Source organism: Hemiscyllium ocellatum, chromosome 39 (genome assembly GCF_020745735.1).
Source record: "Hemiscyllium ocellatum isolate sHemOce1 chromosome 39, sHemOce1.pat.X.cur, whole genome shotgun sequence".
Classification (NCBI taxonomy): Eukaryota; Metazoa; Chordata; class Chondrichthyes; order Orectolobiformes; family Hemiscylliidae; genus Hemiscyllium; species Hemiscyllium ocellatum.
Genome location: NC_083439.1, coordinates 15213601 through 15239640, shown reverse-complemented (window position 1 = coordinate 15239640; position 26040 = coordinate 15213601). Strand labels below are relative to the sequence as shown.

The window sequence follows — 26040 nt, the reverse complement described above, 5'->3', positions numbered from 1 at the left end:
GAGAGTGTGGGGGTGGGGAGTAGGGAGTGAGGGTGTGGAGGTGGGGAATTTGAGAGCGTGGGGGTGGGGAGTGAGAGTGTGGTGGTCAGGGCTATGAGACCCTGGGTTTGGGAATTGGGAGTGAGGGTGTGGTGGTGTGGGGGTGGGATTTGGGAGTGAAAGAGTGAGGGTGGGGAGTGAGGAGACAGGGTGTGGGGCTGGGGGATGTGAAAGTGTGGGGGTTGGGAGTTGGGAGTGAGGGTGTTATGGTGGGGGAATATGAGAATTTGGGTGTGGGGAGTTGGGAGTGAGGGTGTGGTGATAGGGAATGTGTGAGTGTGGGGTTGGGGAGTTGGGAGTGAGGGTGTGGTGGTGGGGAATGTGTGAGTGTGGGGGTGGGGGATGTGAGAGTTTGGGGGTTGGGAGTGAGGGTGCGATGGTGGGGAATGTGAGAGTGTGGGGGGGATGTGAGAGTGTGGGAGTGATGAGTTGGGAGTGAGGGTGTGGTGATGGGGGATGTGAGACAGTGGGGTATGGGGGTTTGGAGTGAGGGTGTGGTGGAGGGTGTGAGAGTGTGGGGGTTGGTAGTTGCGAGTGAGGGTGCAGTGGTGGGGAATGTGAGAACGTGGGGGTGGGGAGTGAGAGTGTGGTGGTGGGGGATGTGAGAGCATGGGGTTGAGGAGTTGGGAGTGAGGATGTGGTGGTGGGTGATGTGAGTGTTTGCGGGTGGGGGATGTAAGAGTGTGGGTTGGGGAGTTGGGAGTGGTTGTGGGGGATGTAAGAGCGTAGGGGTGGGGAGTTGGGAGTGAGGGTGTTGTGGCGGGAGATATGTGAGTGTGGAGGTGGGGAGTTGGGAGTGAGGGTGCGGTGGTGGGGGATATGTGAGTGTGGACGTGGGGAGTTGGAAGTGAGGGTGCAGTGGTGGGGGATGTGAGAGTGTTGGGGTAGGGGATGTGAGAGTGCAGGAGTGGGGGATGTGGGAGTGTGGGTGTGGGGAGTTAGGAGTGAGGGTGTGGTGGTGGAGAGGTGAGAATGTGGGAGTGTGAGGTTGGGAGTGAGGGTGTGATCGTGGGGGATGTGAGAGAGTGGGTTTGGTGAGTTGGGAGTGGTGGTGGGGATGTGAGAGTGTGGGGGTCAGGAGATGGGAGTGAGGGTGTGATGGTTGGGGAAGTGAGACTGTGGGAGTGAGGAGTTGGGAGTGAGGGTGTGGTGGCGGCGGATGTGAGAGTGTGGGAGTGGGGGATGTGAGAGTGTAGGGATCGGGAGTTGGGAATGAGGGTGTGGTAGTGGGAGATGTGAGATCTTGGGGATGGGGATGTGAGAGAGTGGGGGTGGGGAGTTGGGAGTGAGGGTGTGATGGTGTGGAATGTGAGAGTGTGGAAGTGGGGGATGTTAGAGCGTGGTGTTGGTGACTTGAGAGTGAGGGTGTGGTGAAGGGGTATGTAGAGAGTGGGGGTGGGGATGTAAGAGTGTGTGGTTGGGGAGTTGGGAGTGAGGGTGTGGTGAAGGGGTATGTAGAGAGTGGGGGTGGGGATGTAAGAGTGTGTGGTTGGGGAGTTGGGAGTGAGGGTGTGGTGAAGGGGTATGTAGAGAGTGGGGGTGGGAATGTGAGAGTGTGTGGTTGGGGAGTTGGGAGTGAGGGTGTGGTCATGGGGAATGTGAGAGTGTGGAGCCGGGAGTTGGGAGTCCGGGTGTGGTGGTGGGGTGGTGAGAGTGTGAGGGTTGGGAGTTGGGTGTGGTGGTGAAGCGTTGGGGAATGTGAGAGTGTGGGGGCAGGCAGTTGGGAATGAGGGTGTGGTGGTGCAGGATGTGAGAGTGTGGAGGTGGGGAGTGAGGGTGTGGTGGTGGGGGTTGTGAGAGCATGGGGGTGGGGAGTTGGGAGTGAGGGCATGAGGTGAGGGAATTTGAGAGCATGGGGGTGGGGAATTGGGAGTGAGGGCATGAGGTGAGGGAATTTGAGAGCATGGGGGTGGGGAGTTGGGAGTGAGGGCATGAGGTGAGGGAATTTGAGAGCATGGGGGTGGGGAATTGGGAGAGAGGGTGTGGTGGTGAGGGATGTGAGAGTGTGGGGGTGTGCAGTTGGGAGTGAGTATGTGGTGGTGGGGGATGTGCGAGGGTTGGGGTGGTGAGTTTGAAATGAGGATGCAGTGGTGGGGCATGAGAGAGTGTGGGGGTGGGGAGGTGGGAGTGAGGGTGTGGTGGAGGGAGAGGTTAGAGTGTGAGAGTGAGGGGTTGGGAGTGAGGGTGTGGAGGTGAGGGATGTGAGAGTAGGGGTATGCAGTTGGGAGTGAGTGTGTGGTGGTGGGGGATGTGTGAAGGTTGGGGAGGTGAGTTTGAAATGAGGGTGCGGTGGTGGGGCATGAGAGAGTGTGGGGGTGGGGAGTTGGGAGTGAGGGTGTGGTGGTGGGGAATGTGAGAGTGAGGGGGGTTGGCGTGGGGGATGTGAGAGTGTGGCGGTGGGGATTTGGAGTGAAGGTGTGCTGGTGACGGATGTGACAGTATGGGCATGGGGGATGCGAGAGTGTGGGGTTGGGGAGTTGTGAGTGAGGGTGTGCTGGTGACGGATGTGACAGTATGGGAGTGGGGGATGCGAGAGTGTGGGGTTGGGGAGTTGTGAGGGTGTGGAGGTGAGAGTGTGGGAGTGGGGGATGTGAGAGTGTGATGGTGGGGAGTTTGGAGTGAGGGTGTGAGGGTGGGGGATGGGAGAGTGCAGGCGTGGGGAGTTGTGAGTGAGGGTGTGGGGGTGGGGGATGGGGGAGTGCGGGGGTGGGGAGTGAGGGTGTGGTGGGGGATGTGAGTGTGTGGGGGTGGGGAGTTGGGATTGAGGGTGTGCTGATGGGGAATGTGAGAGCATGGGGGTGGGGACTGAGGGTGTGGTGGTGGGGGATGTGAGAGTGTGCGGTGGGGGGTTGGGAGTGAGGGTCTGGTGGTGAGGGATGTGAGAGTGTGGGGATGGGGGATTTGAGAGTGTGGGGGGGTCGGGAGATGGGTGTGAGGGTGTGGTGGTGGGGGACGTGAGAGTGTAAGGGTGGGGAGTTGGAAGTGAGGGTGTGCTGGTGGGGATTGTGAGAGCGTGGGGGTGGGGGACGTGAGTGTGGGGGTGGGGAGTCAGGGTGTGGGGCTGGGGAGTTGGGAGTAAGGGTCTGGTAGAGTGGGATGTGAGAGTGTTTGGGTAGGGAGTTGGGAGTGAGGGTGTGTTGATGGAGAATATGAGAGTGTGGTGGTGGGGAATGTGAGACTGTGGGGGTGGGGAGTTGGGAGTGAGGGTGTTGTGATGGGGATGTGAGAGTGTGGGGGTGGGCAGTTGGGAGTGAGGGTGCAGTGGTGAGGGATGTGAGAGTGTGGGGGTGACGAGTTGAGAGTGAGGGTGTGGAGGTGGGGCAATGTGAGAATGTGGGGATGGGGAGTTAGGAGTGGGTGTGTTGAGGTGGGGGATATGAGAGTGTGCGGGTGGGGAGTTGGGAGTGAGGGTGTGGTGCTGGGGGATGTGAGAGCGTGGGGTTCGGGATTTGGGAGTGAGGGTGTGGTGCTGGGGGATGTGAGAGCGTGGGGGTGGGGAGTTGGGAGTGAGGGTGTGGTGGTGGGGGATGTGAGAGCGTGGGGGTGGGGAGTTGGGAGTGAGGGTGTGGTGGTGGGGGATGTGACAGTGTGGGGTTGGGGAGTTGGGAGTAAGGGTGTGGTGCTGAGGGATGTGAGAGCATGGGGTCGGGATTTGGGAGTGAGGGTGTGGTGATGGGGGATGTGAGAGTGTGGGGATGGAGGATGTGAGCATGTGGGGATGGGGGGCTGGGAGTGAGGGTGTGGTCGTGGTGGCTGTGAGAGTGTGGGGTGGGGAGTTGGGAGTGAGGGTGTGGTGGTGGGGGATGTGAGAGAGTGGGGGTGGGGACTGAAGGTGAGGTGGTGGGGATGTGAGAGCGTGGGGGTGTGGAGTGAGGGGGTGTTGCTGGGGCATGTGAGAGTGTGGGGGTGGGGATGAGAGTGTGTGGCTGGGGAGTGAGGCTGTTGGGGTGAGGGATGTGAGAGTGTGGGGGTGGGGAGTTGGAGTGTGTGTGGTGGTGGGGGATGTGAGAGTGTGTGGGTGGGGAGTTGGGAGTGAGTGTGTGGTGGTGGGGGATTTGGGACTAAGTGGTTGGGGAGTTGGGAGTGAGTGTGTGGTGGTGAGGGATGTGAGAGTTTAGGGGTGGGGAGTTGGGAGTGAGGGTCTGGTGGAGGGGGATGTGAGAGTGTGGGGCTGGGGAGTTTGACGTGAGGGTGTGGTGGTTGTGGATTTGGGACTAAGGGGTTGGGAGGTTGAGCAATTCATCAACTTCACCACACATTCCACCCTGACCTTAAATTTACCTGGACCATCTCTGACACCTCCCTCCCCTTCCTGGACCTCTCCATCTCCATTAATGACGACCGACTTGACACTGACATTTTTTACAAACCCACCGACTCCCACAGCTACCTGGATTACACCTCTTCCCACCCTACCTCATGTAAAACTGCCATCCCGTATTCCCAAATCATCTGTGTCCGCCGTATCTGCTCCCAGGAGGACCAGTTCCACCATAGAACACACCAGATGGCCTCCTTCTTTAGAGAACGCAATTTCCCTTCCCACGTGGTTAAAGATGCCTTCCAATGCATCTCGTCCACATCCCGCACCTCCGCCCTCAGACCCCACCCCTCCAACCGTAACAAGGACAGAACGCCCCTCGTGCTCACCTTCCACCCTACAAACCTTCGCATAAACCAAATAATCCGCCGACATTTCCGCCACCTCCAAAAAGATCCCACCACCAGGGATATATTTCCCTCCCCACCCCTTTCCGCCTTCCGCAAAGACCGTTCCCTACTACCTGGTCAGGTCCATGCCCCCTACAACCCACCCTCCCATCCTGGCACTTTCCCCTGCCCTAATCCACTGTGCAATAATATATTAGCTGCTCTGATTTTAACCTCAACTCTGCATATCCCTGATGAATTTTTTATTCTCTTGGGAATCCAGAAACTATCTGCCTTCACAATATGTAAAGATCCTGCATCCATTGCCTTTTGAGGAAGGGAATTCCAAAGACTCATAACCCTCTGAGAGAGAAAAAAAAACCCTTCCTCATCTTTGTGCTAACTACGCACCATCTTACTTTTAAATTATGACCCCTTGTCATGGTCACCAAGGCTAAGATCAACTCTGTACTCCAGATTTGTACACTGAATGTAAATTCCATGAGCTGTCCGAGTGGGATTTGTGCCGATGCCCCATACCATGAGCCTGCCACCCTGAATTACTTGTGCAGTGACATCACCGAGTCTCTGTCTCTTCTCAACCACAAAGCTCAGTTGATCCCTAACTCACCGACACATTGATTTGTTTCGATGCTTTAACCTCCCATGCACACTGACTCCTGTCCCTTCGTGGGAAGTGTGTGGGAAAATATCTCAAGGAAATAAGAATGGATAAATCCCTCACATGATGTACAGCTTTATAAAGTGACCCTTGAAAAAGTGACCCTTCGAAGAGTAGAGTAACAGTCAATGGCACTGTTCTGAGGAAGGGTCACTGGACCTGAAACGTTAACTCTGATTTCCCTGCACAGATGCTGCCAGACCTGCTGAGCTTTTCCAGCAACTTCAGTTTTTATTTCTGTAGTTAATGGCACTGGATTGGTAACTCATGGTCATGAGTTCAAGTTGAGGAGCTGAATTGAAGATAATGAGTAACATCTGTGCTAACGTGAAAAGAATGACTGTGAAAAACTGTCATAAAAGTTCATCAATGTACTTTTAAGAATGGAGTCTGTCACCTTTTTCAGACTGGATCACACGAGCCTTCACTCGCACACTACATAGTTGACTTTTCATTCCCTCTGAAGTGACCCAGTAAGCAACCCCTGTTGTAAAAATGACTCAGACAACTGCTAGGAACCACCACTGTCATCTTGGGGAAACAGGGCATGGGCAACAAATGTGGCTTCATCAATGACACCAACGCTCAGAAAACCTCCAGCGTCTCAGTTATGCACAAAGGTCAGTGATGCATCAAGTGATGAAAAAGGGATCAGAATACTGAGGTGGTTGTATTTGATCAATGAGTCATGATGGGCTGAACCGCCCTTCCCCATGCTGTGGATCTCTGTGATTCTGTGGCTGACTAATTTTTGCTAATATTTTCACTTTGCAGAAAATATTTACAAACATGGTTCCAGGTTGAGGAACGTCAGTTAGAGGATAGGTTAGAATTTGGGAGTCAGAGGAACTTGACAGGAGATTTGATGGAATCAATTTCAAAATTTTGAGGCATTGCACAGAGTCGATAGGGAAAGCCTGCTCCCATTGGCAGAAGGTTAGAGAACCAGGGACACTGATTTAAGGTAAATGACTGAAGAACCATGGGCAACTTGAGGAACAACTATTTTCATCAGCGAGTGGTTAGGGTTTGGAATGCACTGCCTGAGAATGTAGTGCAGGCAGGTTCAATTGTGACTTTCAACAGGGAACTGATTATTATCTGAAGATAGCAAAAAATTCAAGATGGTGGATATATGGCAGGGGACTGGGATTAGCTGAGCTTCTTCTACAGAAAGCCGAATCGCACCCTTCTGGTGTTTCAGCGTTTCCATCCCCTCCTCCAGCCATTACAGTGCAATTTGTCATTTTACAGTGACACACTCCGCGATGTAGCTGTGAATGTGAGTACAGGTGAGAACCAGACGGACATACAGTTAAGGAAGACTCGGGCAAATACCAAGCCTGTTGGTCGTCTTAAAGTAGATTACTCCCACTGTCGTCGCCTCTCCTCATTCACAACAGTAGTTGTAAACAGGAACATGTCAAACAACTGGCTTTCTGTGAGCGACACAATTGCAGATTGAAGAAAGCCATGCAGCCAACCAATCATGCATCCACTAATATCCACAAAAAAGTCATTTTTCTAAGCTGAAATATGATGGGTATCAATGTGAACAAAAAAAGGTAAGTTTAGAATTTCTTCAGACACTTTCTGTTATGAAAACTCCTTTCCCACAAGCTTGCCTTTAAAGGCAATGAGTAAGAGTGTGAATATTACATTCCATCTCTCAGTTTGAGGATGTGATCTTTGCATTACTGGAACTGATGTCTTTAACCCTCTGACCTTTTACCGTTTGCTTTTCCAAACCGAAATTTTTTGTGACTGACATTTTTGTGAGATGAGGGTGAAAGGTGAACAATAATAGAGTAAGATAAACAGAAAGCTGGACATGCATTTTCTGGCTCATAATATCTTTAGCCCAAAGGCCTGATCAACTGCTCAAGTACAGAGCTTTTAACCAAAATGGAACTCACATTCAAACTCCAGGGCTGTCTCTGCCTCTCAGTTAGCACTGAGCTGCACTCACTCAGTTTAGTGGAGGCTGGGGTGGGGGTGGTGGAGAGTTCACAAACTCATTCCCTCTCTGTCTTTCTGCAGTGGGCAGCGTTGCCCGGTTCAAAACGAGCTTTCGCTTGCCAAAGTGAGGCAAGGTTGAATGGTGTCTGGCTCCTGGGAGACTCAACACATCAGGGTGACATTGCCTGGTTTACTTCACTTGACAGCCTGGTCTTGCTGTGGATCAGAAAAGATGATGAAGCAGATGGCAAAAGGATACCCGTGTGTTGCTCAGGCTGGTATGAGGGGGCACAGTGTGAAAATAAAGGGTTTTCCGTTTGAGAAGGTGATGAAGAAAAGTGTCTTTTCTCAGAGGGTCAAGCAACTTTGGAACTCTCTTCCCTGGAGAGCAGAGAGAGCATTTTCAAGGCAGTGCTAGATAGATTCTTGACTAACAGAGGAGTTAAAGGTTAATGGGGAGTAGGCAGGAATATGGAACTGAGGCCACATCAGATTGGCCATGCTCTTATTCAACACTGGAGAGGTACCACATGCCAAAGGGCCTACCCCTGCTCCTAATTTGTGTCACAATACTTAGAATGCCTGCAGTGCAGAAAGGGGCCATTTAGCCTATCCGTTCCTGCACTAACCCTCAGAAAAGCATCCCGCCATATCCCCATAATCCTGCATTTAACATGGCTAACCCACTTAACCGAGCTGAAAATGTGTTGCTGGTTAAAGCAAAACCATCGGAGGAAGAGCGCCTCATCTTCCGTCTGGGAACCCTCCAACCACAAGGGATGAACTCAGATTTCTCCAGTTTCCTCATTTCCCCTCCCTCCACCTTGTCTCAGTCGATTCCCTTGAACTCAGCACCGCCCTCCTAATCTGCAATCTTCTTCCTGACCTCTCCGCCCCCACCCCACTCCAGCCTATCACCCTCACCTTGACCTCCTTCCACCTATCACATCTCCATCGCCCCTCCCCCAAGTCCCTCCTCCCTACCTTTTATCTTAGCCTGCCTGGCACCCTCTCCTCATTCCTGATGAAGGGCTCTGGCCCGAAACGTCGAATTTCCTGTTCCTTGGATGCTGCCTGACCTGCTGTGCTTTAACCAGCAACACATTTTCAGCTCTGATCTCCAGCATCTGCAGACCTCACTTTTTAACCCACTTAACCTGCATATTCCTGTGACATTATGAGACAATTTAGCACGGCTAATCCACCTAGTCTGCACATCTTCAGACTATGGGAGGAAACCAGAGGAAACTTGCACAGACTCAGAGAGAATGTACAAATACTAGTTGCCCAAGGCTGGAATTGAACCAAGGTTGCTCGGGCTATAAGGCAGCATGCTAGCCACTGAGCCACCATGTCATCTATAGATCCTAATGACAATAGCAGAGAGTTTTTGTTTTGATCAAATTCCTCAAGAAAGTTTGCTGCCTTTTACTCTTGTGAAGTGCTAACGCTGGCAAGGCCAATTCTACTGCCTCAGCCCAGTAGCATGCTAAAGAGGGCAGTGGCCAAAGCTTCTTCTGAGCTGTGTGGCTGTGCAGCCCACTCTGAGGGTTCACACCACACTGATCGACACGTCAACACAGTCACTTCCACCTTCTCTGGTCACAGCGGCACACGGATCGTTGGGGGTCTGTGCAGTGACCGGGAAGGACAGAGGGAATAGCGGCGGTGAACCTTTTCCTTAAGCATTCTTTTCTCAAAAGAACTAAGTGTGGATCCTGATGAAACACTTAAATAGGGCACAAAAAGCAACTTTGCTGTGTATAATAAAAACCAAAAGAAATGAAAGAATGTATGCAGCCACAGATTCAAACTTTGAACATGCAAAGTGCCATAAGAACCCAATAAGGCACTAATAACTTGTATCATCCCATAATCCGAGTCAACAGGCACACCACTCCCCACTTTGTGATGAGTTTGTCTTTCACTCTGAACGGTTCTCAAAAGGAGCTAACTGCTTCAAGAGTTGAGCTATCAGCATTGGGAAAGAAACATTTACTTGTTGTTGTGGCCATGTTAACATTGAAGGGTTTCCCAGTCAAGTATAAAATGACCTTTATCGTGGATACCACCATTTGCTGATATGTTCAATTTCACCTCAAAAATATCTTGCTCCAGTTGTTCTGGAGGTCTCTTTAAAATTCTGCATTTTTGTACATCTTTAGTGCACTGGTCAAACATACATCTGCCAAATTCCTGAAGGTATTTAAGCTTTTAAAATTCATTACTTCAGATCTTTTCCACCTTTGTTCCAATACAAAATACACTGATTGCAGCATATTTTTACCATATGCTTCTAGTATGTGGGATATGGGCACTGTTGGCTGAGCCAGTACATATTGCCCATGCCTAATTGCCCTTGGATTAGGCAGTAGTGAGCTGTCTTATTGAACCACAGAACTCTTGAAGGTGTGGAGGAGCACACACAACTGTCGTAGGGAATTCCAGGAATTTGGCCCAGTGATGGTAAAGGAAGGGTGATATAGTTTCATGTTAGAGTGGGTTGAAGGGGGAGTTGCATGTGATGGTGCTTCCAAGTTCCTGCTGCCCTTATCCTTCTGGAGGGTAGAGCTTGTGGGTTTAAAAGATCGAAGGAGTCGTGGTGAGCTGCTGCAGTGCATTTTATAAATGATATATTGTTGCTACTGAGCATCGGTGATCACATTAAAATGTATTGGTAATGAGTTGTGAACATTTTATCTCCTGGTGAAGAAACAGGAATCACTGAGGTTGGCAATGATATGTACCTGAAATCTCTGGATGGTGTAGTGGACAGATGAAACTAGCTGCCAGTTATGTGACAGCGGGAGGATTGTAGGGTTTTGATGGCCTGGTAGTATTATTACTGGACCATTAACCTAGATACCCAGATAATGTCCTGGGGATCTGGGTTTGAATCCTGGCGTTATAGATGGTGCCATTTGAATTCAATAATAATCTGGAAGGGTATAATGATTATTATTGTCAATTGTCAGGAAAAACCCATCTGATTCACTAATGCCCTTTAAGGAAAGGAAGCTGCCATACTTACCTGGTGTGGCCTACAAATGACTCCAGACCCACGCAATGTGGTTGTCTCTTAACTGCCCTCTGGGATGGGCAGTAAATGGCACGCTCATCCCACAAATGAATAAAACAAAAAAATTTGGGAAAGGAGCTCATGTCCTGTCTCTTCCTCAACATGATGGTTTAGGCAGCTATCTTTGAGAATGGAACTTTCCACTGCAATCCCTATCTGGAATTTCACATAGCCTTTGGTTTATTTTAGTGGCAGTCAATTGGTTTCTGAGGCAACCAATTTTCCATGCGTGCGCTGTAGAGCTGGGGTTTAAATGGAGCATGCCTGTCTTTGAAACTCTGTTAATTGTTGGGGAGGGGGGTTTTTGGTTTTGAGTCTGTATTGCCATCGTGACGACCAACATGACACACTGATAGCTGCTGCCAAGCCTCCAGGATTACCTGGGAAACTCTGGGAGTAATATTCAACAATGTGAGCAATTTGGGAGAACGTTCCAATTTGGCAGAAAACTCATTGCGACTTTAAAAAATTTTCTTTAATTTGTGTTTCAATTTCTTTAGACTCTTCCATTTATTAGTTCGGAATATATTAGGGTTGGGGAGGAGACAGCTTTTTGATCTGATAGGGAAACAGGGCCTGAAATGAAGCCTTTTCCAACACATACAGCACAAGTTGGCAACTTTAGCCTTGGATCTCTCTTTGCTGCCATTATCTCTCCTGGATTATTTACCGTTCAATTCTGAGTAATTCTTCTCTGGAGGTTTTCCCTAACTGCTCTGGGTTCAAAACAGTGCACCACATCTTGAGGTAATCAACTTTCAATCATTCCATGAACGAGAAAGGCAGAGAGAGAGAGAGAGAGAGAGGATGAAAAAGGGCATAAAATCACATTTTATGTATACATTATTTATGAAATTCAGGCTAAGTACACCAACAAAATTATTTATGAAAGTCGTAGACAAAAATAGGTTAGCCTCAGCGGTAAATATATTAAGTACAGATGGTGCTTATGGTTGTGTGCAAGTGTTATTCCTGGTTTAAAGCCCCCTCTGCTGTTGAAAGGAGCAATTTGAAACTCACGGAAAATTCAGGGATTAAATTCTCCTCTTGGTGCAGGGCTCCCCCTGCTGAGGTGACAGCTGAAGGCAATTGGAAGAAATAGAAGCACAGAATCCCTACAATGTGGAAAAAGCCCTTTCGGCCCAGGGAGTTCGCACCGATCCTCCGAAGAGCATCCCACCCAAACACTTCTCCTCACCTTATCTCCATAATGCCTCATTTCCCATGGCTAGTCCACCTAGCCTGCATGTCCCTATGGGATAATTTAGCATGGTCATTCCATCCAACCTGCACATCGTTGGATTGTGGGGAAACTGGACCACTCAGAGGAAACCCACACAGACACAGAGAGACCGTGCAAACTCCACACAGTCACCTGAACCTGGGTCTCTGTCACTGTAAGGCAGCAGTGCTAACCTGTAAGCCCTCTTGCCACCCCCTTATTAGATTAGATTCCCTACAGTATGGAAACAGGCCCTTTGGCCCAACAAGTCCACATTGACCCTCCGAAGGGCAACCTACCCAGACCCATTCCCACACCCTATATTTACCCCTGACTAATACACCCAACGCTATGGGCAATTTAGCATGGCCTGCACACCTTTGGATTGTGGGAGGACATCCACACAGACACAGGGAGAATGTGCAAATTCCATACAGACAGTCGCCTGAGATGGGAATTGAAACCCGGGTCCCTGGCACTGTGAGGCAGCAGTGCTAACCACTGAGCCACCGTGCCGTCCCAACTATATGGGCATCATCGTGTTCCAGTGTCAAGGGTCTCACCTGCCAATTGGAGAGCCAGTGTTAGAGCAGGGCTGCGCCACTATATGAAAACCCGGCCAATCATATGCTGGTAAGGCGGTGGCTGCTGGCCAATCACAACAATGCTTCACCTCCCATGCCACCCTGTGCCCAGCAGTGCGAGAGAAGAGGCCACACGCCTGCAGCAAGGACAGCCTCTGGTATTCCAGCATTGGCATGGGAAAGTAACGTGTGAACGCTGTGCTCCGGGAGGAGGGGGTGGTTTTGCAAGATGGGAGCTGCCAGAAAAGGGGATACCAGAGAGAGCAGGAATTGCAAGGGAATGGGTCCCCAATAGGGTACCACCTTCTTAATGTCCTCTACCATAATCAGCACTGAGCATCTTTGACTAAGGGGTGCCCAGCACACCCATCCCATCAAAGTGACAAGAGCCTCCCCACTCCTTGACGTGTCGTGTACACGTCATGGTAACAGGCCTTCCTGTAGCTAGGTGAATCTCAGTGCCCTTCTCAAGGGCAACTAGGGACGGGCAATAAACTGCTGGTCAGCCAGCGATACCCAAGAGTGAATTAAAATAAAAGAATGAGCTGCTGTTGGGGTTCTCTATCGGCAGTGCAGCAGGAAGGCCCAGAATTCAGCTGGAGATGGTGAGGAGGGAGAGGGCAGGTAATGATATCAGCCTGCTAAGGCAATAACTAAGAAATAGGAGCAGATGTAGGCCATTCAGCCCATTGAGTCTGCTCAAGCATTCAATGAGTTCATGACTGATCAATAATCCTCAACTCCACTTTCTTGTCTTATCCCCAAAATCCTTTGATGCATTTAGATTTTTTTTAGATTCCCTACAGTGTGGAAACAGGCCCTTTGGCCCAAGCAGTCCACACTGACCCTCTGAAGAGTAACCCACCCAGACCCATCTCCCTCTGACAAATGCATCTAACACTATGAACAATTTAGCATGGCCAATCTACCAAACCTACGCATCTTTAGATTGTGGGAGGCAATTGAAGCACCTGGAAGAAATCCACACAGACACAGGGAGAATGTACAAATTCCACACAGACAGTCACCCAAGGCTGGAATTGAACCCAGGACCGTGGCGCTGTTAGGCAGCAGTGCTAACTACTGAGCCACTTTGTCACCCATTTCTCTTCATTTCAATGATGTTTTTCTATCTTTCTCATCAAGGTGGACAACTTCACATTTTCCCAAATTATACAGCAAAGTTTATGTCTGCTCAGTGAAACAAAATATGACCTCTCCTCTCATGAGCATCTTCAATTGTTCAAGAGTCCCTGAAGTATAGCTTTATGCCATGATTTTACCATAGGGGAAGGTGAGTAACAGGCAGGTCTTAAGTTGACCTCAGCTAGAACAGAGATGGAATCTCATCATACTGACATTATTCTGAAACATGTGTTAACCATCTAGCCAATTGAGCAAACCAGACTCCAGGCTTGTTACATCCCTTGTTAAAAATTCTCTGGCATCATTTGAAGAGTCAGACATCCAATAACATCAGAAAAAGAACTAAATAGCTATTCATCTGTCGGCTGCTGTTGGGATGTTGCTGTGCAAAGAACTGGTACACATTTGTCAATATAACAGCAATCTCAGATTTCAAAGGAATTATTATGCAAACTGCCTTGAGAAGTTTTCAATGCAAGAAGGTATTAAACAAGCTCAAATGCTATTATTCATTATAAATTCATCAGGGATTCGGTCACACAAATTTGAAGTATGAACTTTCTGAAGTAGCTTTTTTCTTAGCTTCCTCTCCCTCTTTGTGTATCAGATGCTTTAATTGGTTGCCAGTCAACGAATTATTGAGACTCCATCATTGGATCAGCCTCAGTGTGAGGCAATCAAGTCAGCACTGACAATAGCGACCACATCACTATCGACTGGTAATCTTTCCTATTTTTTTTGACTGCTGTTTCATTTAATTTATCTTCACAGTGACCCATGTCTTTAAAAATTATTTAATGTTCTCAAACATGTACTTCCTGGTCTATACAAACAAGTTAAAACTCAAGTTACCATACTTTGTGAAGAAATATACAGTACTGGTTTTCAGTTTCCAGATAGTTTACTCTGATTATCACTGGCTTATATCAATTAAAGCCTATTTGAAGTTTGGGTACATTCTATTGAAAATGAGATATATGGATGTCCCTTGATACTGGCTAAAAAGATGCATTATTTTGGGTTTAATTTTGGGATTGATGCCAAAGAGGAAACTCTCCAAATCTCCATTGTAAATCTTTCTACTACAGTGGGTGCAAAATATTTAACGTGTGTGATTCACGGTGAGGAAGGGATGTGCTAACATGTAAGCTTTCCATGACCCCTTTAGTTCAGCTCCATTCAGTAAGGTGGGGTTTCTAGCCTTCTGAGCTATTCTGGGGTGTCAGCTGCACTGAGGGAAGCAGAATTTCAGTCTCTGTGCCAAGCCTCTGATCACTCAGGTCCACTGCAACATCACCAGGAGAGAGGTAGAAAGTCTAGACCCTTAAGTGCTAAAGTAAGTTTGTTTTAATAATTAAAAAATGAAATAATTAGCAATGTCTTAATTACACTTACCTGTCTAATTTTAATCTTCGTAGGCAGTCCATCAATGGGGCGAAGTTTCAGATCAGGCATATATAAGTAATAAAGTGTTGTGTGACTATTCCGCTTTTGGTTCAGGTTGTGTTGAATGCCCATCTCTGGCTCTTGCTCATACTCTGGAGTTTCTCTGTACTTGGCCATCACTTGTGGGAGGTGAAGGTGCAACAGCTCATGAGCAGAAGGCCGATACCTAACCCAAGTGAAAGGCACAAGCTTAGTCTCACCCACAATAACCCTGGAAGACAGCTAGACACGACGAGAGAAGGAGAAAGAATACCAATGGCAGAGTGATAGTAAAAATAAATCACTGAGAGAAATTGGAGGAAAAGTTTTGGTGGTTAGCACAGCTGCCTCACGGCGTCAGGGACCTGGGTTTGATTCCACCCTTGGGTGACTTTCTCCCCGTGTCTGCGAGGGTTTCCTCCTGGTGCTCCAGTTTTCCTCCCTCAGTCCAAAGATATGCAGGTCAGGTGGATTAGCCATGCTAAATTTCCCATGGTGTTCAGGGATGTGCAGGTTAGGTGAATTTGCCAAAGGACATTTGGGGTTTTGGGGATAGGGTCAGGGAGCTGGATCTGGCTGGGATGGTCTTTGGTGGATTGGTGCAGACTCAATGGGCCAAATGGCCCCTTTCTGCACGGTCAGGATTTATGATTCCGTGTTCCTTGGCAGGAAGCCAAAGGGGAAGCCAATTCTCAACCTTGTGCTTTTTTCAACCAATTGTCCACTGGGGTCATGAGGTTCCTGAATTCAGGAGAGAAAGTGCTCACAAAGGATACCACACATAATAGACTAAGACAAACTGAGGTGAGACTAGTTGATCTTTTTCACAGCAGTTTAGATTAGATTAGATTACTTACAGTGTGGAAACAGGCCCTTCGGCCCAACAAGTCCACACCGACCCGCCGAAGCGCAACCCACCCATACCCCTACATTTACCCCTTACCTAACACTACGGGCAATTTAGCATGGCCAATTCACGTGACCCGCACATCTTTGGACTGTGGGAGGAAACCGGAGCACCCGGAGGAAACCCACACAGACACAGGGAGGACGTGCAAACTCCACACAGTCTGTCGCCTGAGTCGGGAATTGAACCCGGGTCTCAGGCGCTGTGAGACAGCAGTGCTAACCACTGTGCCACCGTGCCGCCCACGTTATAGAATGATTGTAAATAATAAGTAAACTGACCATGATATTATTATTTCTGTATACACCAATGTGTGTGTGTGTGTGTGTGTGTGTGTGTGTGTGTGTGTGTGTAGGAAGGAGGTAAATGAATGGTGCAGATTCCATGTGGACATCTTGCAGTGAGTTATTGTATACAAGTTGTGTGGGAAATTTGACATTAATACAAGATTCCTTGATATCACTGACCCTCCTGATACCATTGGTGAGACACAAAGTCACAGGAGAATATTCTAAGTGGACTTTAGTCTACAATTAACAATGCTTGCAGGATCTATCGTCATAAAAACAGAAGAAATAAGTGCAGGAGCAGATCCTTTGATTCCTTATGATTTCTAGATCACAGATTTAGCTCTGGCCTTGTTTCCACATCCTGTTTGTCCCCATAATCCTTGCTTCCCCTTCTAGATCAAAAGTCTATCTCACTCAATTTTAAAAATATTCAAAGACCCAACCTTCACTGCTGTCATCTCTATGACTCTATGACTCAAAGTAACAATCCTTGAAGAATTTGGTTTACATTTTTTCTCATATAGGAAGTCCCTGCTCTTCAAACTGTGTCCCCTGGTTCTAGAAAACTCCCTTTCCCCATGAGGGAAATCGTTCTCTCAGCATTCACCTTGTTCAATGGCCTCAGAACTTTCTGTGTTTCAATAAGATCACCTCTCATTCTTCTAAACACCAATGAGTTTTGCCTCAATTAGCTCAACCTTCCTCAAACAATAACCTCCTTCTTCAAACAATCAAACCTCTCTCAACCACCTCCAACGCAACTCTCTTTAAAGAAAGAGACCTAAACTGTACACAGCATTCTAGTTGTGGTCGCACCAATCCCCTCTACAGGTGTAGTAAGCCTTCCCTAATTTTATACTCCAGTCCCCTTGCACTAAAGACCAACAATCCATGTAGCTTCCTAAGTACTGGCTGTACGTTGGAATGGACGAGATCCCTCTGTACCTCAGCATTCTGCAGTCTTTCTCCAGTTAAATAATAATCAGCTTTTCTACTCTTTGCACCAAGATGGACAACCTCACATGATATCCATTAGCTATTTCCTTTCCCCATTCACTTAACCAACATTTAAAAAAAATTCTTACATGACCTGAGGGAATCGCACATAATCCATCCTCAACTGCACTTCAACTGAATGGTTTACTAGACTAAAGGAAATTTAGAATCAAAACGTATAGCTCCAGAAAAGCACAATAGGTCAGTCAGTATCCGAGGAGCAGGAAAATTGACTTTTCGGGCAAAAGCCCTTCATCAGAAATGAGGCCTCATTCCTGATGAAGGGCTTTTGCCTGAAATGTTGATTCTCCTGCTCCTTGGATGCTGCCTGACCTGCTGTGCTTTTCCAGCACCATACTTTCGACTCTAATCTCCAGCAGTCCTCACTTTCACCTAGCATCCGAGGAGCAGGAGAGTCGATGTCTTGAGCATAGCTCTCATTCCTGATGAAGGGCTTTTTCCCATAACATGGACTCTCCTGCTCCTTGGATGCTGCCTGACCTGCTGTGCTTTTCAAGCACCACACTTTTTTGACTTTGACCTCCAGCATCTGCAGTCCTCAGTTTCTCCTGAGGGAAATTTAGAGTCAGGTGTGGCTTTGGAATCAGATGTAGGCCAGGCCAGATAAGGATGAAGGATTTCCATCTTTAAAATATATTAATAAACCTTCTGGGTCTTTATGACCATCAATAGCAGTTAGCATGTTTGGTACTAAAACTAACTTTACCTTGCAGACCTCTTTATTTAATTCAAATTCCACCAATTTCCCTGATAGGATCTGTACCCATGATGTTAGAGCATTAAATTAGTCATCTGGATTACTAGCCCAATGACATTATCACTTTGTGGAGTAGGTTTGCTCGCTGAGCTGTAGGTTTGATACGCTGATAAAAAGCGCAGCAGGTCAGACAGCATCTAAGGAGCAGGAGAATTGACGTTTCGGGCATGAGCCCTTCTTCAGGAATGAAGAAGGGCTCATGCCCGAAACGTCGATTCTCCTGCTCCTTGGATGCTGCCTGACCTGCTGTGCTTTTCCAGCAACACATTTTCAGCTCTGATCTCCAGCATCTGCAGTCCTCACTTCCTCCTGTAGGTTTGATATCCAGACGTTTCATTACCTGGCTAGGTAACATCATCAGTGGCAACCTCCAAGTGAAGCAAAGCTTTTGTCCCCTGCTTTCTATTTATATGTTTATCCTGGATTCCTGTCTATCCTGGGACAGGCTAAGCAAAGACATGCCAGAGAATTCCTAGAGGCCTGGCACTCCAACCACAGCAACATAAACCAACAGGAAATGACATCACCACAAACCCCAGGAACCCCATCCAGGACAAACATATAAATAGAAAGCAGGAGACAACAGCTTCGCTTCACTTGGAGGTCGCCACTGATGATGTTACCTAGCCAGGTAATGAAACGTCTGGATGTCAAACGTACAGCTCAGCGAGCAAACCTATACCCTAAACCTCAACCTGAGCTACCAACCTTCACAAACCTTGCAAAAATACATTATCACTGTATTCATCATTTCCACCTGCCATTTTTGCCACTTTGCGGATAGTTTATGATATCCTCACAATGTGCTTTCCTTCTGATCTTCATAGCATCAAGAAATGTAGCTACACTATACCTGGTCCATTCAACCAAGTTATTATGATATTTTTGAACAGTAAAGGAATTAAGGGTTCGGATTGAGCTGGAGGGTAAGTGGAGTTGATTCGATGAAAAGATCAGCCATGATCTGATTGAAAGACAGTGTAGGCTTGACGGACTAGATGGCCTAATTCTTATATTCTTTGTAAATAATTAAGCCCTAAGCACTGATCCATTAGTTACAGTTTGGCTGAAAATACTGCATTTGGCTTGACTCTCTGTTTCCTGTTAGTGAGCCAATCCTCTGTCCGTGTTAATACATCAGCCCTGACATTATGCGCTCTTGTGTGTTGATGTTTTACACAGTACTTTAATGAATGCCTTTTTGAAATCCAAATACACACTGCATTTACTGGTTACTCTTCATCTACCTTGCTCGCTACATCCTCAAACAGCTCTTATATAGTTGTTAAACACAACTGTTATTTCGTAAAGGTTGTGACTCCTGACAACAGCACACATGCACTATGCATCACTTCAAACCACGCAAGCACATGCTAACAGTTTCAAGGAGGACATGGCAGTTTCAGGGAGGGAGAGATCGGGACCTGGGAAGAGGAGGGTGGGTGGTGATTAAGACCTAGGGAGATTGGGACAATGGGCAGGGGGAGATTGGGACTTGGAAGAGGGAAGTGGGGGAGACTGGAACTTGGGGGCAGGGAGAGATGAGGACTGGAGGGGGAGGGAGAGAAGGAATGGGGGAGATTGGAACCCTGGAGCAGGGGGAGATCGGAACAGAAGGTGGAGGAGATTGGGACGGGGAAGAGAGGGAATACTAGATCAGTACATATATTAGGACCCAGGGGAAAACTAGAGGGTTGTGGGGGTGCAAATGAGTTGATGGGATCATGAGAGAAGGTGGGCCGGGAGCTTGGGAGTCTGGGACCTTTTTGTAAACTGACCCCAATCTCTACCTTCTTCCCTCCTCACTTCCAGGGACTCCTTCCCTGTCCCATGTACCCTCTCCCCACCACTTAACCCCATTCCAAAATCGCATCTGCTTCGCTGTGCATAAGCAATATTGCATTTGTGTCACATCACACGTACATTTTACGTAATGATACGTGTTATGAATCGTGTACATGTATATTCCTGAAAGAACATGCACACATAGTTGCGGTTGTCATCAAACACTGCCTTTTGTAAGACCATGTTGACACTGCTTGACTGTTTTATGATTTTCCAAATGTCCTTCTACTATTTCCTTCATAATGGATTACATCACTTCCTCAATGACACATCATAGGCTAACTGGCCTATATTTTGCTGTTTTAGACTCCCTCCTCTCTTGAATAACCTTGATGAAATGATTGCTGGAATCAGCAGCCACAGGGGAGGAAAGCTATCACTTTCTGAGGAATTTTCTCCAGTTAATCACCAGGAAATCAGATACATTTGCAACTTACTGAGGCTCTTTTTGCAACATGTCCATCACAAGGGCTTTAAACTCAGCACTGTAGTTATCCGTGATTGGAGCAAATTGCCCCTTCATAATTTTATTCACCACTGCCGGCAAATTAGTTCCTATGAAAGAAAGAAAATCAGTAAGACCATGGGCTTTGATGTGCCCTTTTCATAATCTCAACCCTGAGATAACTGAACAGTGAACCTGCATTTGGTGGGATTATTAGCCAAGATACTGAATGTTTTATAACATTGCAAACGTGAACCAATTTTTGAAAAAATAACAGTCCAACTACATGATGGCTATGCAAATGACTGAAGATGTACAAACAACAAAATGCTTTACCTTATCATTTTTATGTTCATAGTAAAAGCCATTTTGATACCTAAAATCTTGTACTACAATATTACCAGGTACCCTTCCAATGAACATCAGATAACTTATTACTTTTTTCATTTTCTTTGCAGGTACAGATCTTAATTAAATTCCTCTCTCATGTTCCTGGGACATTCGTATAATGAGTTTCAATGCAAGCATAGATCAGGAAAGCACCCAACTACCTGGGTAAAAAGAGATCTATTTTTATTTCCACGTTCTTACAGTATTTTAATTGTTTTATGCACATGGTCAAGACATTCTAGCATGGGTATGTCAAAACTATATCAGATTAATAATCAACCTGTTCAACTACATTATGACTGGATCTTCCACAGTTAAAGCATGTGGTGCTGGAATAGCACAGCACCCAAGGAGTTGGCTGTGCTTTCTCAGCACCCCACTCTTCAATTCTGATCCCCAGTCCTCACTTTCTCCTAGCTTCTTCCACAGATATCCAATCCTGATTGGGAATTGAACCAGAGCCTCTGGCTCAGAGGCAGGGACACAACTCACTGTGCCACAAGACGACCATGTTCTGTAAGGGCCATGCTTTATTTTACTATAGGCTAGCAATTGTGCTTTTACCGATTAACCAAAAGCACTTCCACAAAACCTAATGGGTTGCTATTTTTCAAGCATCTTACCTTCAAATGTGCGCTGACGGCATGCCATCTCGTAAAGAATACAACCGAGTGACCAGATATCTGATTTGTCATTGTAACATTTCCCCTCACATATCTCTGGGGAGATGTAAAAGGGAGTACCTACACACAATAAAGTGACAATTATACAGACTCATCCTGGCATCAGAGTTTTTAACATTTAATTAACTGGGAGAGTTGTTCAGTTCTGGAAGCGTTTTGACAAACAGTCATATTAATGCAATACCTTCTACAAGCACATCACCAATAGCCACACGGACTCAGTTTGATACGGAACATTTTCCTGTGTGGCATCCTTTTTATTTCCTGGGACCATAATGCACTGCCAAAGGATACTACTTAAACTTCCAACATTTCTTTATTTATACCTACTCACTCTGTTATCTGTTACTGAGGATTATCCATTTCCCTATAGAGCCCAAGACACTGCCTGCCTTGAAATGCCCATCCCTGCAGAACATCAGAGGTTATTGCCAGCCTTGCGCATACATATAAATGTACCACAACACAAACATTCCTTGTAATATCTCAGCACATACACAGAACTAATTACTGCTATCATTGTCGATTCCATCTATATTGCCAGTAACCACTATCTGCAAAGTATTCCTTCCCATACCTGTTTATCTCTGCTCTTACCTGAGACCAAATGCCTAACACTTACCCACACTCTAATAGCTATCCTATATCTTACATTTTACCAATTCACATTTACACTTTTCCTGGTCCAACAGTTGTTTGAAGCAAAGCTCACCTAAGATTGTATGTGCTTCACTTCCTGTCACCATCACCTTGGCAACACCAAAATCACCAAGCTTCACTTCCCCTCTCTTGGTGAGGAAGAGGTTTGCCGTCTTGAGATCTCGGTGCAGCACGTTGTGTTTGTGGAGGTAACAGATCGCAGCCACCATCTGGTGAAAGAGGTTCAGAATTTGCTGCTCTTCTAACTCCTGATCCTGAAGCAAAAAGACATTTAACCTTCTCAGGTTTGTGAAAGCATCCTTGCTACAGACTAATGAAGGCCATACCATACGAGTTTGACTCATCATGTCAGGTATTATCTTCGAGTAAAAAATGAGGTCTGCAGATGCTGGAGATCACAGCTGCAAATGTGTTGCTGGTCAAAGCACAGCAGGTTAGGCAGCATCTCAGGAATAGAGAATTCGACGTTTCGAGCATAAGCCGAAACGTCGAATTCTCTATTCCTGAGATGCTGCCTAACCTGCTGTGCTTTGACCAGCAACACATTTGCAGCATCAGGTATTATCACACTGACATGAATTCTGCTTCAGTCTCTTGAGATTGAAGGTGTCATAGAGAATTTTGGAGGTGCTCGTGTTGGATTGGAGTGTACAAAGTTAAAAATCACACAACACCAGATTATAGTCCAACAACCACCTGATGAAGGAGTAGTGTTCCGAGAGCCAGTGCTTCCAAATAAATCTGTTGGACTATAACCTGGTGTTGTGTGATTTTTAACATCCTGACCACTAAGCTAAGATGTGAAAAACTAGGATCACTCTGATTAATTTAATGTTGTTCAACACTTACCATTGATACCCTAAAAAAGGCGTTTCAAAATTAACTTGTGGAGAAATTAAGCAAGGATCCAGGGGATAATAAGCTGATATGTTCAGAAGGCATTAGACTAGGCTCAATTTGCATGAAAATACAATGAGCTAAATTAGAAACAGAAGCAAGTGGAAGACAGACAGGGCTTTGAATGAGGGACAATAGTGTAACTAGTTTGCTTTGTTCTGCATACTGTGCTTTTTACACAGTTTAACAAAAGGTCTTGGGGAATGGTGTCAAACAGAGCCTTCAATGAACAGCAAGAAGTATGATGTTAAAGTTGAAAAAGTGCAAAATATCCAGTTCTGAGCTTTATCTCACCAGATGTTTTACCTTTGATAAAATCTCTCATTGTAAAGCTTGTAAAATGAACAAATATCTCATATGTTCTGCAGGTTCACTTATTGTCTAGCAAAGATAATGCAAACACATTGCAGCAATGTTTCTACATTTTAGACTCATTGTACACAATGACATTAGAAATGGCAGGCGAGTGCCAGGTGGACAGAGGAAGTGCTCCAGGGATACATTGGCGAAGTGCGGCATTCCCAAAGACAACTGGGAATCACTGGCCTAAGACCAGCCAAAGTGGAGGAGGAGCATTTGGGAAGATGTCAAAAACCCTTGAGACTTGCCATCGGAAAAAAATGGAAACCGGGGAAAACAGGGAAAGGAGAGCACTGCCACACCAACGTCCCACCCACCCCTTCCCATGACCACCTTCTGTTCTCCGTGTGTAACAGAAACAGCAGTAGCTGCACTGGGCTGTACATTCACCTGCAGACTTACTCCGAGAATGGGAGAGAGTCATCCTCATCTGCGAGGGACTGCCGATGACATGATATCATGATATTGGTCAAAAGGAAATCAAAACTAACGCTTCTTCTCATTTACAAAAGCCTCCTTGAACTATTTATCCTCCTGCACCATCCAAGTATCTCCATGTATACCTGCTGTGCCAAATACTGTGCTAGTGTGCCTCCGTCTGCATATTCCATCTCAATCATCAGCACACCATCCTCTTCAAAGCTGTCATAGTAATTGATTATGTTGGGGTGGTCCAACATTGAAAGCACCTTCACCTACAGCAGAGGAGAGACAAGAAAATAAAGCAGCATCAGTTATACTATACACTGGCTCTTATGGAGCCTGAGAGTTAAGAACTGTATATGTTCACCCACAAGGAACCACAGATTCAGGGCAGGGATTCCACACATTCAGCCAAACAAGGCTACGTGGCCTAGGACTTAGTGGCAGTAAGTCATAGGGTCAGGTCATATTTAATGCAATGGGTCGAATTTTCCCAGGCATGTAATGTGGCTTGGGTACAGGAAAATGCAGGCAGCTACCTTGAGATGGCACCCTGACCCATTCCTGCCACTGGGAATGTTTTCCATACATGGGCATGGACTCAGATTGACTGTCCATGTCTCAGAGCCCACTACGTACCCAATTGGGTCCAGGATTGTGAGCACCGATGGAGTAGTTTCATCTCAGCTGCAGAGACTGCTATCAGAATGGCAGGTCAGGAGGCTATTGGAAGCAAAGGCTCCATGTGACAAAAAGGAAGGGGGAGGGGGCAATGGGATAGGAATTTTGCATTCATGGCCCAGTGGACCTTCCGGCATTGGGATCTCCCTTCCTACTCTGAGAAGAGCTCGATGGCTACACCACACCTCCCCCCTCAGGATTTCTAATGTACACGCATGTCTCCAAAGAGGCATCCATGTTGAGGGTCCTCAGCAGCGCCCACTACTCCCACTGGGATAATGAGGCTCAGGATCTGCTGGCTCCCTGATAGAACTGACAGCACTGGGAACTCTTCCAGGACAGTGAATGCTAAGGTGGGAAGGCCACCTCCGGGAATGGTGCACTATTAGATGCATTCTGCAATGTGTGGGTTCCCGATCGGATACTGGGTTTCTGATGCTTGTGAGTAAATCTGGTTTGATATTTTCTTCCATGTCAGTCATTGGCCCAGCTGGTAGAACACTTTGCCCCCTGAGCTATTGTGGGTTCAGGTCTGACTGCAGAACCTGCATATAAAAAAATCAAAACCTGACATACCAGTGCAGTACTGCAGGCACTGACCGTGATTGACATCTTTCAGAAGAAACGTTACCCCACAACTCTATCTACCCTTTGACAGGGACATAATGAGATCCAATATTGCACGACTTTGCAGCAGAATGGGAGGAGGAATTGCCAGTGTACTGTCCTATGTTATCCTTCAATCAGTTATCACAAAAGCAAACTCGTTCGTCCAATGTCAACTTCTGCGCCTCCTGATGCTTGCTGTATTCTTCCAGCCTCCTGTTTGTCTACTTTGGATTCCAGCATCTGCAGGTTTTTTTTGTCTCTAACCATTATATGCAAATGTGCAGCCATGTTTCCTACATTACACTTATAAACAATTACAACTTCAATTCCACTCAATGACATAAAAGTATTTTGCAACATCCAGCTATCATGAAAGGTGCTATATAAATGTAAGTCTTCATTTTGTTTTCAGCATAGCCCTTAACTTTATAACCGTGTGTGGCATAATCAGTCAAATACACTGGAGCTAAATACAAACCTCATTCATTGCTCTCTGCCTCTCGATGTGGTTCAGTTCATGCATATTGATTTCCTTCAATATGACCAGTGAATCATCATCCTTCTTCCGATACAGGACTGCTGTCCCATAGGCTCCTGCCAGGAAAAATACATGGGCTCTTATCAGATATCTGCTCTTTGGAATAGAAAACAGCCTTCACACAATTCCTGAAGGACTTATTTCATTTACTCTCATAAGATAATCCAATAACGGTGGAAAAGGACAGAAATAGTGATTAGACTGGAACATTTTATCTGAAAACAAAATGTGGTTTTGTTCTTGAGAGGGCACAGAGGAGTTTTCCAGTGATTGCAGGGATGAGGGATTTTAGATTCAAGGATTAAGCTGCAGGAGCTGGGGTCATTCCCCTTGAAGGACAGGAGTTTGAGGGGAGAGTTGACAGTGGCATACAAGATTCCAACACACAACACCAGGTTATAGTCCAACAGGTTTAATTGGAAGCACACTAGCTTTCGAAGCGACGCTCCTTCATCAGGTGACATGTTGGACCATAACCTGGTGTTATGTGATTTTTAACTTTGTACACCCCAGTCCAACACCGATATCTCGAAATCAAGATTCCAAAAGTTTTGTAGACAAAGAAAAGCTGTTCCAGTTAGCTGGATGAATGACTATGAGGGGGCATCTCACAGAAACCGATAAAATCCTGATAGTATTGGACAGGCTAGATGCGGGAAGATTGTTCCCGATGTTGGGGAAGTCCAGTCTAAGAATAAGGGATAAGCCATTCAGAACTGAGATGAGGAAGAATTTCTTCACTCAGAGAATTA

At 46.7% G+C, this 26040-nt stretch overlaps 1 protein-coding gene across 1 annotated transcript in view; it reads right to left on the bottom strand.

The window, feature by feature from the left end:
- LOC132834193 (uncharacterized) overlaps nucleotides 1–26040 on the bottom strand; it is a 94035-nt gene that overhangs the window by 52020 nt on the left and 15975 nt on the right. Inside the window, exons 4-9 of the mRNA XM_060852860.1 lie at nucleotides 25229–25344; nucleotides 23617–23732; nucleotides 21833–22059; nucleotides 21061–21180; nucleotides 20040–20157; nucleotides 14757–14973 (exon numbers count right to left, since the gene is read on the bottom strand). Coding sequence (XP_060708843.1) covers nucleotides 14757–14973; nucleotides 20040–20157; nucleotides 21061–21180; nucleotides 21833–22059; nucleotides 23617–23732; nucleotides 25229–25344 — 914 coding nt within the window. The remainder of the gene's footprint in view (nucleotides 1–14756; nucleotides 14974–20039; nucleotides 20158–21060; nucleotides 21181–21832; nucleotides 22060–23616; nucleotides 23733–25228; nucleotides 25345–26040) is intronic.